This window comes from Scyliorhinus canicula, chromosome 28, assembly GCF_902713615.1.
Source record: "Scyliorhinus canicula chromosome 28, sScyCan1.1, whole genome shotgun sequence".
Lineage (NCBI taxonomy): Eukaryota > Metazoa > Chordata > Chondrichthyes > Carcharhiniformes > Scyliorhinidae > Scyliorhinus > Scyliorhinus canicula.
In genome coordinates this window covers 7,526,615-7,543,335 of record NC_052173.1, presented here as the reverse complement: position 1 = coordinate 7,543,335, position 16,721 = coordinate 7,526,615, and the positions used below count along the sequence as shown (strand labels likewise).

Sequence of the window (16,721 nt, the reverse complement as noted above, 5' to 3'; positions counted from 1 at the left end):
TCATGGACTGTGTGAGGAAACCGGAGCATCCGGAGGAAACCCACGCAGACACAGGGAGCAAGTGCAAACTTCACACAGACAGTGGCTCAAGGCCGGTGCTATGAGGCAGCAATGCCAACCACTGTGCCACCCTCAATCTAATTGTTTCTTAATCTAATCCAGACAGGCTTTCCAATAACCTCGCCATCAGGAATTCATATTGAAATTCTTAGTATCTGAAAAAAAGAATCCGAACATTCCAAGTTTATAAAACTGGATGGAGGTTTTTTAATTTGTCCTCACCTCATTTGGTGACACTTGTATTCACTGCCTTCCCATAGTTGCCCTGAGTTGGAAGTGATGATGATGGTGGGCCCCCTTTGAACCTCCACCAGGGAATTCCAGGATGTCGAGGCAGCAACAATTAAGGAGCAGAGATATCGGGGAGATATTTGTTTTATTTAAGGAATCTGGTGGAGATTGGAAAGTCTCTGTCTTGCTGCTGACAGTAACGTTATCAGAGTCAGACACTAGCATTGAAAAGTCTAAGGGATTAGTTCTCCAGGATGCTCTTTCCTTCCTGCGATAATTGGCCTTGGTCAGCCCATCACTCTGATGCTGACATCCACAAGCCAGAATCATGGGTTTAATCTTTTATTCCACCATTATTCCACCATTCCAATGTGCTGCCTTTGTATCTGGCCAAATTTCACTGCAGTGAGATTTCGCCTTCTCTGTGCCCAAATTGTTCTGTTTATTGAACCATGTATTATTTCCTGTTTGTAAATAAAAGTAAAATATTGCAGATGCTGAAAAGGTAGAACAAAAACAGAAAATGCTGGATAAACCCAGCAGGTCTGGCAGCATCTGTGGAGAGAGAAACGGTTAAAGTTTAGAGTCAGTGTGACCATTCTACAGTCCTGTAGAAGGGACCATAAGACCTTGGAGCAGAATTAGGCCACTAGGCCCATCGAGTCTGCTCCACCATTCAATCATGGCTGATATTTTCTCAACCCATTCTCCTGCCTTCTCCCCACAACCCTTGATCCCCTTATTGATCAAAAACCTATCCATCTCTGTCTGAAAGATTTGGCCTCCACAGCCTTCTGCGGCAAAGAGTTCCACAGATTCACCACCCTCTGGCTGAAGAAATTCCTCCTCATCTCTGTTTTAAAGGATCGTCCCTTTAGTCTGAGATGGTGCCCTCTGGTTCTAGTTTTTCCTACAAGTGGAAACATCCTCTCCACGTCCACTCTATCCTGGCCTCGCAGTATTCTGTAAGTTTCAATAAGATCCCCCCCTCATCCTTCTAAACTCCAACGAGTACAGACCCAGAGTCCTCAAGTGTTCCTCATACGACAAGTTCTGCATTCCAGGGATCATTCTTGTGAACCTCCTCTGGACCCTTTCCAAGGCCAGCACATCCTTCCTTAGATACGGGGCCCAAAACTGCTCACAATACTCCAAATGGGGTCTGACCATAGTCTTATACAGCCTCAGAAGTACATCCCTGGTCTTGTATTCTAGCCCTCTTGACATGAATGCTAACATTGCATTTGCCTTCTCAACTGCCGACTGAACCTGCACGTTAACCTTAAGAGAATCGTGAACAAGGACTCCCAAATCCCTTTGTGCTTCTACTTTCCGAAGCATTTCCCCATTTAGAAAATAGTCTATGCCTAGATTCCTCCTTCCAAAGTGCATAACCTCACACTTTTCCACATTGTATTTCATTTGTCACTTCATTGCCCACTCTCCTAGTTTGTCCAAGTCCTTCTGCAGCCTCCTTGCTTCCTCAATACTACCTGTCCCACTACAGATCTTTGTATCATCTGCAAACTTAGTAACAGTGCCTTCAGTACCTTCCAGATCATTAATGTATATTGTAAAAAGTTATGGTCCCAGCACAGACCCCTGAGGCACACCACTAGTCACCGGCTGCCATCCTGAAAAAGACCCCTTTATCTCCACTCTCTGCCTTCTGCCAGTCAGCCAATCCTTTATCCATGCCAGGATCTTACCCTTAACGCCATGGGCTCTTAACTTATTTAACAATCTCCTATCTTGTCAAAGGCCTTCTGGAAATCTAAATAAATCACATTCACTGGTTCTCTTTTGTCTAACTTCCTTGTTACCTCCTCATAGAACTCTAACAGATTTGTCAAACACGACCTCCCTTTGACAAAGCCGTGCTGACTCAGTCCTATTTTATCATGCGCTTCCAAGTACTTCGCGATCTCATCTTTAATAACAGACTCTAAAATCTTACCAAGTCAGGCTAACCGGCCTATAATTTCCCGTCTTCAGCCTCCCTCCCTTCTTAAACAGTGGTGTTACATGAGCCACTTTCCAGTCCTCTGGGACCCTTCCTGCCTCCAGTGATTCCTGAAAGATCATCACTAATGTCTCCACAATCTCCTCAGCTATCTCTTTTAGGACCCTGGGGTATAGTCCATCCGGTCCAGGTGATTTATCCAGCTTCAGACCTTTCAGTTTCCCCAGAACCGTCTCCTTAGTAATGGTCACTGCACTCACCTCTGCCCCTGGTTCTGCTGGAGCTCTGGGATCCCACTGGTGTCTTCCACTGTGAAGACTGATGCAAAGTAACTATTCAGTTCATCTGCCATTTCTTTGTTTCCTATTATTACTTCTCCAGCCACATTTTCCAGTCGTCCAATGTCTATTTTTACCTCTCTTACCTTTTATATATTGAAAAAAATCTCCTTTATATTACTAGCTAGCTTGCACTCATACTTCATCTTCTCCCCCCTTATTTTTTTTTTGGTTGTCCTCTGCTCGCTTTTAAAGGCTTCCCAATCCTCTGGTTTTCCACTAATCCTCGCCACTTTGTATGCTCTTTCTTTAGCCTTTATGCTGTCCTTGACATCCCTTGTCAGCCATGGATGCCTTGTCCTGCCCTTAGCATGTTTCCTCCTCCTTGGGATGAATTTCCACTGTGCCTCCCCAATAACCCCCCAAAACTCCTGCCATTGCTGTTCCACTGTCTTCCCTGCTAGGCTCCTTCTCCAATCAACTCTGGCCAGCTCCTCCCTCATGTCTTTGTAGTTACCATTATTTAATTGTAATCCCGTTACATCTGATTGCAGCTTCTCCCTCTCAAACTGCAGGGTAAATTCTATCATATTGTGGTCACTGCTCCCTAAGGGTTCCTTCACCTTAAGTTCCCTAATCAAGTCTGCCTCATTACACATCACCAAATCCAGAATTGCCTGTTCCCTAGTCGGCTCTGTCACAAGCTGCTCCAAAAATAACACCTCTTAGACATTCCACAAATTCCTTTACTTGGGATCCACTACCAACCTGTTTTTCCCAGTCCACCTGCATATTGAAGTCCCCCATGATTATTGTAATATTGACTTTTTTTACATGCCTTTTCTATCTCCTGGTTTATTTTCTGCCCCACATCCTGACTACTGCTAGGGGGCCTGTACATAACTCCAATCAGGGTCTTTTTACCTTTGCGATTCCTCAACTCTACCCACAGAGATTCTATGCCTTCTGATCCAATATCGCTCCTTGCTATCGATTTAACTTAATTCCTTATTAACAATGCAACCCTGCCCCCTTTGCCCATCTGCCTGTCCTTTCGATTGGACATATATCCTTGGATATTTAGATCCCAGCCCTGATCCCCTTGCAGCCACGTCTCTGTGATGCCTACAACATTGAACCGGCCAATTTCAATGTGCGCAACAAGCTCATTTACCTTGTTACGTATACTGCACGCATTTCAGTACAACACCCTCAGTCCTGCATTGGCCACCTCCCTTTTCACACTCTCCTCAGTCACTATACCCTGTACTGTGGCCCTTTTTGACTATGACTTCTCTGCCTTACACTTTCCCCCTTACTGTTTAGATCTGTCATTTAGATCTGAAACATTAACTCTGTTTCTCTTTTCCCCCCTGCTCTTTGCACTGGCGATTGAATCGCTGGCCATGGCGTTGAGGGAGTCAGGGAAGTGGAGGGGTCTGGTGCGGGGTGGGGAGGAGCACCGGGTATCGCTGTATGCGGACGACCTGCTGTTATATGTGGCGGACCCAGAGGGGAGAATGCCGGGGGTGATGGAGCTGTTAGCGGAATTTGGGGGCTTCTCGGGCTATTAGCTGAACTTAGGAAAGAGCGAGGTATTTGTAGTGCACCCGGGAGATCAGGAGGAGGGAATTGGGAGGCTCCCCTTCAGGAGGGCAGTGAAGAGTTTCAGGTACCTGGGGGTGCAGGTGGCCAGGAGTTGGGGGGCTCTTCATAAGCTTAACTTCACCAGACTAGTGGAACAGATGGAGGAGGAATTTAAAAGGTGGGACATGGTGCCGCTATCGCTGACGGGCAGAGTGCAATCCGTCAAAATGACGGTTCTCCCGAGGTTCTTGTTCCTCTTCCAGTGCTTGCCCATCTTTATCCCTAGGGCCTTTTTTAAAAGGGTGACCAGCAGCATCATGGGATTTGTTTGGGCGCATGGCACCCTGAGGGTGAAGAGGGTCTTCTTGGAGCGGAGTAGAGATGGGGGGGCTGGCGTTGCCCAACCTCTCGGGGTACTACTGGGCGGCCAACGTGTCGATGGTGCGTAAGTGGGTGATGGAGGGGGAGGGGGCAGCATGGAAACGGATGGAGAGAGCGTCCTGTGGGGATACAAGCCTGGGGGCCCTGGTAACGGCGCCGTGGCCGCTCCCTCCCACGAGGTATACCACGAGTCCGGTGTTGGCGGCTACCCTCAAGATTTGGGGGCAGTGGAGGCGACATAGGGGAGAAGTGGGGGGCTCGATGGAGGCTCCGTTAAGGGGGAACCACAGGTTCGTCCCGGGGAACATGGATGGGGGATTTCGGGGATGGTATAGAGCGGGCATTAGACAGCTGAGAGACCTGTTTATCGACGGAAGGTTTGCGAGCCTGGGGGAGTTGGAGGAGAAATTTGGGCTCCCGCCGGGAAACATGTTTAGATATCTGCAGGTAAAGGCATTTGCTAGACGGCAGGTGGAGGGATTCCCTGCGCTCCCCGCGAAGGGGGTGAGTGACAGGGTGCTCTCGGGGGTCTGGGTCGGGGAGGGGAAGATATCCGATATCTACAAGCTTATGCAGGAGGTGGAAGAGGCGTCAGTAGAGGAGCTGAAAACGAAGTGGGAGGGGGAACTGGGGGAACAGATCGAAGACGGGACATGGGCTGATGCCCTGGAGAGGGTAAATTCTTCCTCCTCGTGTGCGCGGCTTAGCCTCATCCAATTCAAGGTGCTGCATAGGGCCCACATGACTGGGACGAGGATGAATAGGTTCTTTGGGGGTGAAGATAGGTGTGTCAGGTGCTCGGGGAGTCCAGCGAACCATGCCCATATGTTCTGGGCATGCCCGGCACTGGAGGAGTTCTGGAAGGGGGTGGCGAGGACGGTGTCAAGGGTGGTAGGATCCAGGGTCAAACCAGGATGGGGACTCGCGATCTTTGGGGTTGGGGTAGAGCCGGGAGTGCAGGAGGCGAAAGAGGCCGGTGTGCTGGCCTTTGCGTCCCTAGTAGCCCGGCGAAGGATTTTGCTACAGTGGAAGGACGCGAGGCCCCCAAGCGTGGAGACCTGGATCAATGACATGGCGGGCTTCATTAAGCTAGAGAAGGTTAAATTCGCCCTGAGAGGGTCGGTACAAGGGTTCTTTAAACGGTGGCAACCTTTCCTCGACTTTCTGGCTCAACGATAGGGTACTGGGACAGTAGCAGCAGCAACCCGGGGGGGGACGTTGATTATGTTTGCCTATTTTATTTAAATTGGATTTATTTAATTTTAATTTATGGTTAAGTTCTCTTGTTGGGGGGGGGTGGGGGAGTGTGATACATGTGATGTTACGGTATGGGGGGAATTGTGGGTGTTATGGGGCTGTTAGTTGCATATTACTGCTTGTTGCTATACTTGTTATATTTTTATATTTTCTGTAAAAAATTCCAATAAAAATTATTTTAAAAAAAAAACTCTGTTTCTCTTTCCACAAATGCTGCCAGACCTGCTGAGTTTATCCAGCATTTTCAGATTTTATTATCTGTGGTATCTGTCTTTCTGCATGCTAATGATACAAGTGCTTTCTAACAGGGTACTGTTTCGGAGGACAAGTCGAATGCATCACATGTTGTTTCCCCTCTTCCCAGCAGTACTGAAGAAGGTGAGTTTTTGTGGTTCTCTGTTTTCTCAACCTCAGATGTAGCCTCAGTTGCTCAATCGAGTGATCTTGTTTTGTGGTTCGAAGATGAATGACTGATTGCATGTTAGCTTTTGTTTTTTTATGTCAGGTTTGTTGTTTGGTGTCAGTTCAAAGACGTGTTTTGTCCTGTTTCAGCTGAATTGGGCATTTCTAGTGACTCTGAAATGAATCTGTTTCCAGGGTACTGAACATTTTCCCACACAAACGCATAATGTATCCAGGGAAAATTGTTTCACACTCGCAATGGTCAGAATGAGTAAGATTGCTAGTGTGAAAACCCAGGCCACATGCTGACGAATTGTTCCTCTGTTTCTAATGTAGTCTTTTGTTCCTTTATATTCCAATCAGACATCATTGAAACGTTCTACTTATGTTGGTCTGGTGTGTGATATGTAGAGTCTGATAACTGGATATTTCTCCAGCAGACTTACCTCTTCAAATATTTGTTTGAAAAATAGTCCAATCAGACATCTGCAGTGACCAGTCCGACATCTCCAGTGACCAGTCCCACATCTCCAAGGACCAGTGCAGCATCTCCAGGGACCAGTCCCACATCTCCAAGGACCAGTGCAGCATCTCCAGGGACCAGTCCCACATCTCCAGGGACCAGTCCCACATCTCCAGGGACCAGTACCACATCTCCAGGGACCAGTCCCACATCTCCAGGGACCAGTCCCACATCTCCAGGGACCAGTCCCACATCTCCAAGGACCAGTGCAGCATCTCCAGGGACCAGTCCCACATCTCCAAGGACCAGTGCAGCATCTCCAGGGACCAGTCCCACATCTCCAAGGACCAGTGCAGCATCTCCAGGGACCAGTCCCACATCTCCAGGGACCAGTCCCACATCTCCAGGGACCAGTCCCACATCTCCAGGGACCAGTCCCACATCTCCAGGGACCAGTCCCACATCTCCAGGGACCAGTCCCACATCTCCAAGGACCAGTGCAGCATCTCCAGGGACCAGTCCCACATCTCCAGGGACCAGTCCCACATCTCCAGGGACCAGTCCCACATCTCCAGGGACCAGTCCCACATCTCCAGGGACCAGTCCCACATCTCCAAGGACCAGTGCAGCATCTCCAGGGACCAGTCCCACATCTCCAGGGACCAGTCCCACATCTCCAGGGACCAGTCCCACATCTCCAGTGACCAGTCCCACATCTCCAGGGACCAGTCCCACATCTCCAGGGACCAGTCCCACATCTCCAGGGACCAGTCCCACATCTCCAGTTACCAGTCCCACATCTCCAGGGACCAGTCCGGCATCTCCAGGGACCAGTCCCACATCTCCAGGGACCAGTCCCACATCTCCAGTTACCAGTCCCACATCTCCAGGGACCAGTCCCACATCTCCAGTGACCGGTCCCACATCTCCAATGACCAGTCCCACATCTCCAGTGACCAGTCCCACATCTCCAGGGACCAGTCCCACATCTCCAGGGACCAGTCCCACATCTCCAGTGACCAGTCCCACATCTCCAGTGACCAGTCCCACATCTCCAGGGACCAGTCCCACATCTCCAGGGACCAGTCCCACATCTCCAGTGACCAGTCCCACATCTCCAGTGACCAGTCCCACATCTCCAGGGACCAGTCCCACATCTCCAGTGACCAGTCCCACATCTCCAGTGACCAGTCCCACATCTCCAGTTACCAGTCCCACATCTCCAGGGACCAGTCCCACATCTCCAGGGACCAGTCCCACATCTCCAGGGACCAGTCCCACATCTCCAGGGACCAGTCCCACATCTCCAGGGACCAGTCCCACATCTCCAAGGACCAGTGCAGCATCTCCAGGGACCAGTCCCACATCTCCAGGGACCAGTCCCACATCTCCAGGGACCAGTCCCACATCTCCAGGGACCAGTCCCACATCTCCAGGGACCAGTCCCACATCTCCAAGGACCAGTGCAGCATCTCAGGGACCAGTCCCACATCTCCAGGGACCAGTCCCACATCTCCAGTGACCAGTCCCACATCTCCAGGGACCAGTCCCACATCTCCAGGGACCAGTCCCACATCTCCAGGGACCAGTCCCACATCTCCAGTTACCAGTCCCACATCTCCAGGGACCAGTCCGGCATCTCCAGGGACCAGTCCCACATCTCCAGGGACCAGTCCCACATCTCCAGTTACCAGTCCCACATCTCCAGGGACCAGTCCCACATCTCCAGTGACCGGTCCCACATCTCCAATGACCAGTCCCACATCTCCAGTGACCAGTCCCACATCTCCAGGGACCAGTCCCACATCTCCAGGGACCAGTCCCACATCTCCAGTGACCAGTCCCACATCTCCAGTGACCAGTCCCACATCTCCAGGGACCAGTCCCACATCTCCAGGGACCAGTCCCACATCTCCAGTGACCAGTCCCACATCTCCAGTGACCAGTCCCACATCTCCAGGGACCAGTCCCACATCTCCAGGGACCAGTCCCACATCTCCAGGGACCAGTCCCACATCTCCAGGGACCAGTCCCACATCTCCAGGGACCAGTCCCACATCTCCAGTGACCAGTCCCACATCTCCAGTGACCAGTCCCACATCTCCAGTGACCAGTCCCTCATCTCCAGTGACCAGTCCCTCATCTCCAGTGACCAGTCCCACATCTTCAGGTACGACCTGCGCAGAGCCATCCGGGACGCTAAGAGACAATATCAGACCAAGCAAGAGTCACAGACGAGCGTTACAGACTCTCGGCGGTTGTGGCTAGGCCTAAACAGCATAACAAGCTACAAAGCAAAGCCGAGCAGTATTTCCAGCAGCAGCTAAACTCAATGCATTTCATGCTCGGTTCGAGCAGGAAACCATCAAACTACTGTCGAGTGCCCCAGCAGCTCTGGACACACCCATACCCAGCATCACAGCTTCCGAACTCAGTTCAGCCTTCCTGAAAGTGAACCCTCGGAAGGCGACGGGTCCTGACGAGGTTCCTGGGCGTGCACTCAGATCCTGCGCGGACCAGCTGGCAGAGGTTTTCGCTAACACGTCACTACTCCGTTCCGAGGTCCCCACCTGCTTCAAGAAGACCACCATCATACTGGTGCCAAAGAGGAGCCAGGCAACATCCCTTAATGACTATGGTCCAGTGGCCCTGGCATCGATCGTACTCCGGTTTCCTCCCACAGTCCAAAGATGTGCAGGTTAGGTGGATTGGCCATGCTAAATTGCCCTTGGTGTCCAAAAAATGTTAACATAGAACATAGAACAGTACAGCACAGAACAGGTCCTTCGGCCCTCAATGTTGTGCCGAGCCATGATCACCCTACTCAAACCCACGTATCCACCCTATACCCGTAACCCAACAACCCCCCCTTAACCTTACTTTTATTAGGACACTACGGGCAATTTAGCATGGCCAATCCACCTAACCCGCACATCTTATACTGTGGGGTGGGGTGGTTAAGTGGGGATTACTAGGTTATGGGGATAGGGTAGATACGTGGGCTTGAGTAGGGTGCTCTTTGCAAGGCCCGGTGCAGACTCGATGGGCCGAATGGCCTCCTTCAGCACTGTAAATTCTATGATTCTATGAATAAGATTCTATTAGCTTAGCTAATTATTTGCTCTATCTGCATACTTGCTCTTCGAAGCTGCAGCTCCAGTCACTCTCTCACTGGAATCTTCACCTGCGACAGGCAGGGATTGGCTTTGTCAGCCAGAGGTCAGACTTTGACATTTGTTTCTGTGGACGTCAGGGAGAGCGGAAATACCAAGGATGAACTGCAGGAACCTCGGGTTGTTGTCTCGTGTTTTCAAGACATTGAGGAAGTGCAAGGCTTTCCTTTTGACAGACTTGATTGATGTTCTGTAGGCACCTCCAATGCATTGTGGACGCTGCCGATTGGATCCTGGACCTTGAGACAGTGAGAAACGCCAACAGCTGTTGGACCCTTCCCACTGCAGCAGCGCTCTCATCCCAAATGTTCCGAATCGTGCTGCTTTGCAGTGTGGCCTGGCTGTACCATCGATCCCTGTGACTGCTGAACCTGACCCTGTGTCACAGAAACGGAGGATAGAGACCTCCTTCATAGCCAGAGATAAAATAGTGCACCCAGATATCTGAGCCTGAGGATATCTTTTTTTTTAAACTTAGCGTACCCAATTCATTTTTTCCAATTAAGGGGCAATTTAGCGTGGCCAATCCACCTAGCCTGCACATCTTTGGAGTGTGGGGGTTTTGGGTAGAGGGCATGATCTTATTGAATGGTGGAACGGGCTCGAGGGGCCAAATAGCCTCCTCCTCCTATTTTGTGTACTCTTTCTTTTTTTTGAAAAATATTTTATTGAGACATTTATATATTCACACAACAAACATCATCACAAATCAATGTATTTTCATATTCGAGGGGAAGCTGAATAATCCGCTCATTTGTGGTCCTTATGAATGAATTTGCTTTATTGTTCCTGCGCTAAATTCATAATGGAACAGTCTTATTATTGACAGCCTTCGATTACCAATCTGAGATAATGTTATCCTCTTTACCTGGTGTCTGATAATTGTGGATGTAGTTGCGTTTATGTGCAAAAATTGTGTTCCTAATCCATCATCGTGGTCAGGACAGGATCCCCCTTTTGTGGTGTTGTAATTGGGAGCTTGTTGTGCAACTTATGTAATTAGCCTTGCTGATCAGAGGTAACGAGTGGCCAGACTCATGCCCCCTTTTCCCACAATACTAGTTCAGATAGGCCATCTATCTCTTCAGTTGTACATGCGTAATGGAGAAAGGCACTAAATTTAGTTTTTCTTTGAGGAAAACATAGCCACCATTTTTTTGGACAGGTTAAATTAAATGTCAATCATTGTCTCTAACACATATGCCATTCTCTTCCAGAAGAGTGGGTGCGGCCAATAATGAAGCGGGAGAAGCAAGTCCTCTTACACTGGGGTTATTGTCCTGACAGGTACGTATCCAGCTTTCAGTGTTAGATTAAAATGGCCATATATATATATATATATATAAAATATATATATATATATATATATATATATATATAACTGCGTGGATTGGGGAAGGCACCGCTCGATTGTCAGCAAGTGATAATGGCACAGAAGGAGGCCATTCAGCACATCAAATCCATGCTGGCTCCCTGTAGAGCAGTTCAATCAGTCCTGTTCTCCTGCTCTATCCTCGTAGCTCTGCAAGTTTATTTCCCTCACGTGCCCATCCAGCTTCCTTTTGAAATCATTCACTGCCTCCAATCCCGGAGCGAATTCCAGCTCGTTACTCCATGCGTTTAAAAGAAAAAAGAGTTTCCTCACATCCTCCTGTACCTGTTGCTCAAAACCTTCAGTTTGTGCCCCCTTAGTCCTTGTGCCATCAGTTAATGGGGAAAGTGTAATTGAAAAATTTAAGCAACATAAACCCTCCTATAATCTTTCTCCTGGTTGCTGGCAGGAGTGTCCTGGAGATTTCAGGGCAATTCTGAAGAGTTGGCAACCCAACTGACAGCCATGAGAGAGAGACCAGCTTCACACACTACAATGCTGCAATTATAACCCAAGGTTCACAAGGAGCTTGGGGCTGGGCAGTTAGGATTCTCAGCTGGCAATGGGTTCCAGCTCCAAACCAAGATGTGAGCTTCTAACATTCCAGTCAGTGATGAGGAACCGGTGTATTGTTCAAGGTTGTGTTCTTTAAATAAGCTGTTGAACCCAGATCTACTTATCCAGTATTCCATTGGATGTTGATAATAATGAGGCAATCATAAAAGGTTCTTGCTCTGAAAGAATGAGACTAAATGGGCTGAAGGGCCACTTTCATTCAAAACGAAAGTAACTGATAAGACACATTTTCTGATAAATTCTACGTTAAGATAGTGACTAGGAGCTCATAGTGTCCCAGTTTTGAAATATCTATTTAAGAACATTTTCCACATAGATTGGCCTGAGTTTATACACCATGCAAATATGTTGAGAATTTTCAGGTCCGTTATGGAAAAGATTCATGGAAAGGTGCCCTTTACTGAATTACCGTGCATAAATTTGTATATGGATTGTATATGACACTAGGGGCTGGTTTAGCACAGTGGGCTAAACAGCTGACTTGTAATGCAGAACAAGCCCAGCAGCGTGGGTTCAATTCACGTACCAGCCTCCCCGAACAGGCGGTGGAATGTGGCGACTAGGGGCTTTTCACAATAACTTCATTGAAGCCTACTTGTGACAATAAGCAATTATTGTTATTATTAGAGTTCCTCAGTGACCGTGTAATATTATTATTATTGTGAACAAGAGAGAGGGGAGTGGTACTGGAAAGTCTACAGTAGACAAGAGAGCATGCCTGGGCCACGAACTGGTGTGTGAACTACATCTGCCAGAATGATTTGTGTAAAAACTGAGCTCCTTTTCAACATCCAACGCTGTAAAAATCTTACCTTGTTTTATATCTTTTTAAAAATAAATTTAGAACACCCAATTCTTTTTTTCCAATTAAGGGACAATTTAGCGTGGCCAATCCACCTAACCTGCATATCTTTGGGTTGTGGGGGTGAAACCCACGCAGACACGGGGAGAATGTACAAACTCCACACAGACGGTGACCCAGGGCCGGGATTCGAACCTGGGACCTCAGTGCCATAGTCCCAGCGCTAACCACTGCGCCACCGTGCTGCCCCTTAAACTTCAAACCTAACAAGAACAGCTTACATGCATTTCTTAACCCTAACACATGATTTCCCATTAAACAGCATATAAAATGAACATACAGCTCTCAACGCCACTTACACAGCCAGGCAAAAATGGTACTTACATTTACAGAACATATTTCTGCTGTTTGCGCAGCTCCTTCAGACCTCTTTCCGAAAGCCTGTCTCTGTGGCAGCTTTTCATGATCTCTCCCAATCGCTTTCCAAATCTTTCTGCCCCCACCTGTTCGAACAGGATTATTTTTTCTCTCTCTGAGCTCCGCCCAGCCCCTCAAACAATGGTTCTGTCCGAGGATGTCTACATTTGAACTCATCATCACTGTCTGGGCTTTTGATTGCCCACTCCTGTTTACACAAATAAACAAGGCCAGGCTATGAATATAGCAATTAACCTGCAATTTACAGACATAAGAGGTCATCAGACTTCTCTGCAGAAGAGATTTACCAGGATGTTGCCTGGCATGGAGGGCATTAGCTATGAGGAGAAGTTAAATAAACTATGTTTGTTCTCACTGAAATGACGGAGGTTGAGGGGCGACCTGATAGAGGTCTACAAAATTATGAGGGGCATAGACAGAGTGGATAGTCAGAGACTTTTTCCCAGGGTAGAGGGGTCAGTTACTCGGGGGCATAGGTTTAACGTGCGAGGGACAAGGTTTAGAGGAGATGTACGAGGCAAGTTTTTACACAGAGGGTAGTGGGCGCCTGGAACTCTGTGCCGGAGCAGCTGGTGGAATCAGGGACGATAATGACGTTTAAGGGGCATCTTGACAAATAGAGGGATACGGACCCCGGAAGTGTAGAAGGTTTTAGATTAGACAGGCAGCATGGTCAGCACGGAGGGCCAAAGGCCTGTTCCTGTGTTGTACTTTGTTCTTAATGGGCTAATCCCTGGTCAGATCAGAGTGTCCTGGAGGACAATGGATCTTGAGTGAATCACCCCAGCTGAACAGGGGTATCCTGTTTATTCCCATTGACAAGTTTAAGTCTGAATGGGACACTGTAACTCAGGCCACGTGTGGACGTATACCTCTGACTCAGTGCTAGCAGTTTTACCCTCAGTCTGTTGACCCCTAAATTGCCCACTACATTTTCAATCCAATTTCCTAACACCTTCCTATCGTAACAGAGACATTATGATGAGTCCTGGCTTGAACAAATGGAGTGTACAGGGAGGATTTGGAAAGGTAAGTTCCAGAGGCACTGAGCCGAGTACAGTGAAATGCCTTTGAGTAGACATCTTGGTTCCCATAGAATCCCTGCAGTGCAGAACGAGGACATTCAGCCCATCGAGTTTGCATCAACCTTACCAAGACCACCCTACTTAGGCCCACTCCTCTACCCCACTTGCACCAAGGGTCAATTTAGCATGGTCAATCCATATAACCACATCTTTGAACGATGGGAGGAAACCGTAGCACCCGGAGGAAACCTATGCAGACACGGGGAGAACGTGCAAACTCCACAAAAACCCATGACCGGAATCGAACCCGGGTCCCCGGCGCTGTGAGGCAGCAGTGCTAAAGGGCTTTTATTGGACCTAGAGTCTTTAGCCGTTAAGATATTAAATATTCTGGCTAGTTACACATTTTGTTTAAGTGTCCAGATTTTCACAGCATCTCGGAGTTGTTTGGTTACTTGTAGCAATTTTGCATTACTGGATTGCCGTTGATAGAAAATACACAATCTCTCACTGTTAATTGTATTGGGTCTCCACTTCAATCTGGAAAAGGCGAGCTGGAACTCCTTTCCAGCTCATCAATTTGTGGGTTTTTAGGTTTGACTTAAAGCAGTGGCATGCAGAAAAGTAATTAGTAAAGATATATTCATACAAATCGTAGGCTTACATTTGAGTACCGTTCCTCATGGACCACTTTATATAACAACTGTTATTACCTCGCATATAAAGGCGCATGTTAAATCACTTTACAAGGTGCAAGGAAAACAGTAGATGCTAAATGGAAGCGGTAAAGAGAAACAAAGTATTAATGGGGGAGCCATAAACATTATTGAAAAGCAGATAACGTGGGGTGAGGTGAGAATAGGGATCTTAAAAGTCCATATGCTGGGCCATGGGGAGCCAATGAGCCTGAGGAGGACTGAGATAATAGAAATCTGTAATATTGTGTTGGAGATGTTACACACTGCAGCATTCTGGATGAATTATAATTCACTGAGGTGGAGCATTTGAGACGTCAAATCTGGAGATGATGGAATTCTGATTGAGGGTCTCAACAACAATGAGGCCAGAGACGGTCCTGATCATGCAGGTGGAGGAAAGTGGTCTTGGGAATGGAGCAGATGTGGGAGGAGAAGCTCAAATTGGGTCTGACCAGAACACCAAGGTTCTATATTACTCAACTTAACCTGAGGTGGGTGGAATAAGGGAGTGAAGACTACATGTGCTGTAAAGGAGGGGAAGAGACTGAGGATTTCTGAGGCCCTCGAATGCATTAGCTCCGACTATGCAGGTAAAGAGGAAGGCACTATTAGAGGCAGTGGAGTGTTCTGGGTGTGCTAGATAAGAGAGGGTTGGTCGGAAACATGGGAGCATAGAACATAGAACATAGAACGATACAGCGCAGTACAGACCCTTCGGCCCACGATGTTGCACCGACATGGGAAGTCAAAAACTAAAGGCCATCTAACCTACACTATGCCATTATCATCCATATGCTTATCCAATAAACTTTTAAATGCCCTCAATGTTGGCGAGTTCACTACTGTTGCAGGTAGGGCATTCCACGGCCTCACCACTCTTTGCGTAAAAAAACCTACCTCTGACGTCTGTCCTATATCTATTACCCCTCAATTTAAGGCTATGTCCCCTCGTGCTAGCCACCTCCATCCGCGGGAGAAGGCTCTCACTGTCCACCCTATCTAACCCTCTGATCATTTTGTATGCCTCTATTAAGTCACCTCTTAACCTTCTTCTCTCTAACGAAAACAACTTCAAGTCCATCAGCCTTTCCTCATAAGATTTTCCCTCCATACCAGGGAACATCCTGGTAAATCTCCTCTGCACCCGTTCCAAAGCTTCCACGTCCTTCCTATAATGAGGCGACCAGAACTGTACGCAATACTCCAAATGCGGCTGTACCAGAGTTTTGTACAGCTGCAACATGACCTCATGGCTCCGGAACTCAATCCCTCTACCAATAAAGGCCAACACACCATAGGCCTTCTTCACAACCCTATCAACCTGGGTGGCAACTTTCAGGGATCTATGTACATGGACACCGAGATCCCTCTGCTCATCCACACTGCTAAGAATTTTACCATGGTGTGACACATCCCACAACTTTGGAGAGAAGGGGAGTTGGAGTTTGCATGGTAATTGGAGATGATTATGATTGAGTTTGTCGAGGAGAGTATAAATAATGGCTGTGTTGATTGTGGTGAATGTATTACTGCGACCATTCACCATTGTATTACATCACATTACGTTCTATTTTGTTGATGCCCTTGTGGGCTCCGCCTATGGCTCTGCCCCCTTAGGGGAGGTATATAGATCTGCAGCCTGTAGGCGGCTCTCAGTACAGAGCAGTCGCAGGCAGGCACAGTTCTAGCTGATTAAAACCACTGTTCACTTCAACCCTCCGTCTCGTGTGAATTGATGGTCGCATCATTGATGGGGCAAAGTTGATGATGTCACTCTACAGAAGAGTGAAGTTGGTCAGTCAGGAGCTGGGATTGGAAGACAAGGAAGCAGGTGATGGATTTAACGTGCGAGTTGTTTAGTTGAGAAAAAGATGGAGCTAAGCTGTGATGTGTGGGTTGAATAAAGGGATGCTGGGAGTTGGAGAATAATTGTGAGGTAGTTAATTAGGGCTGGCTTTACTTTTGGACTTGAATTTTTGAGTGGGAAAAAATTTGAGGTGGTGGTTGCCAGTGAA

At 48.0% G+C, this 16,721-nt stretch overlaps 1 protein-coding gene across 1 annotated transcript in view; it reads left to right on the top strand.

Moving 5' to 3' along the window:
- The first annotated feature begins 6,066 nt into the window (after positions 1-6,066).
- The window catches only part of LOC119958072 (SWI/SNF complex subunit SMARCC2-like), a 32,478-nt gene continuing 21,823 nt past the window's right edge, over positions 6,067-16,721 (top strand). The window contains exons 1-2 of the mRNA XM_038786294.1: positions 6,067-6,135; positions 11,013-11,082. Coding sequence (XP_038642222.1) covers positions 11,033-11,082 — 50 coding nt within the window. The 5' untranslated portion in view covers positions 6,067-6,135; positions 11,013-11,032. The remainder of the gene's footprint in view (positions 6,136-11,012; positions 11,083-16,721) is intronic.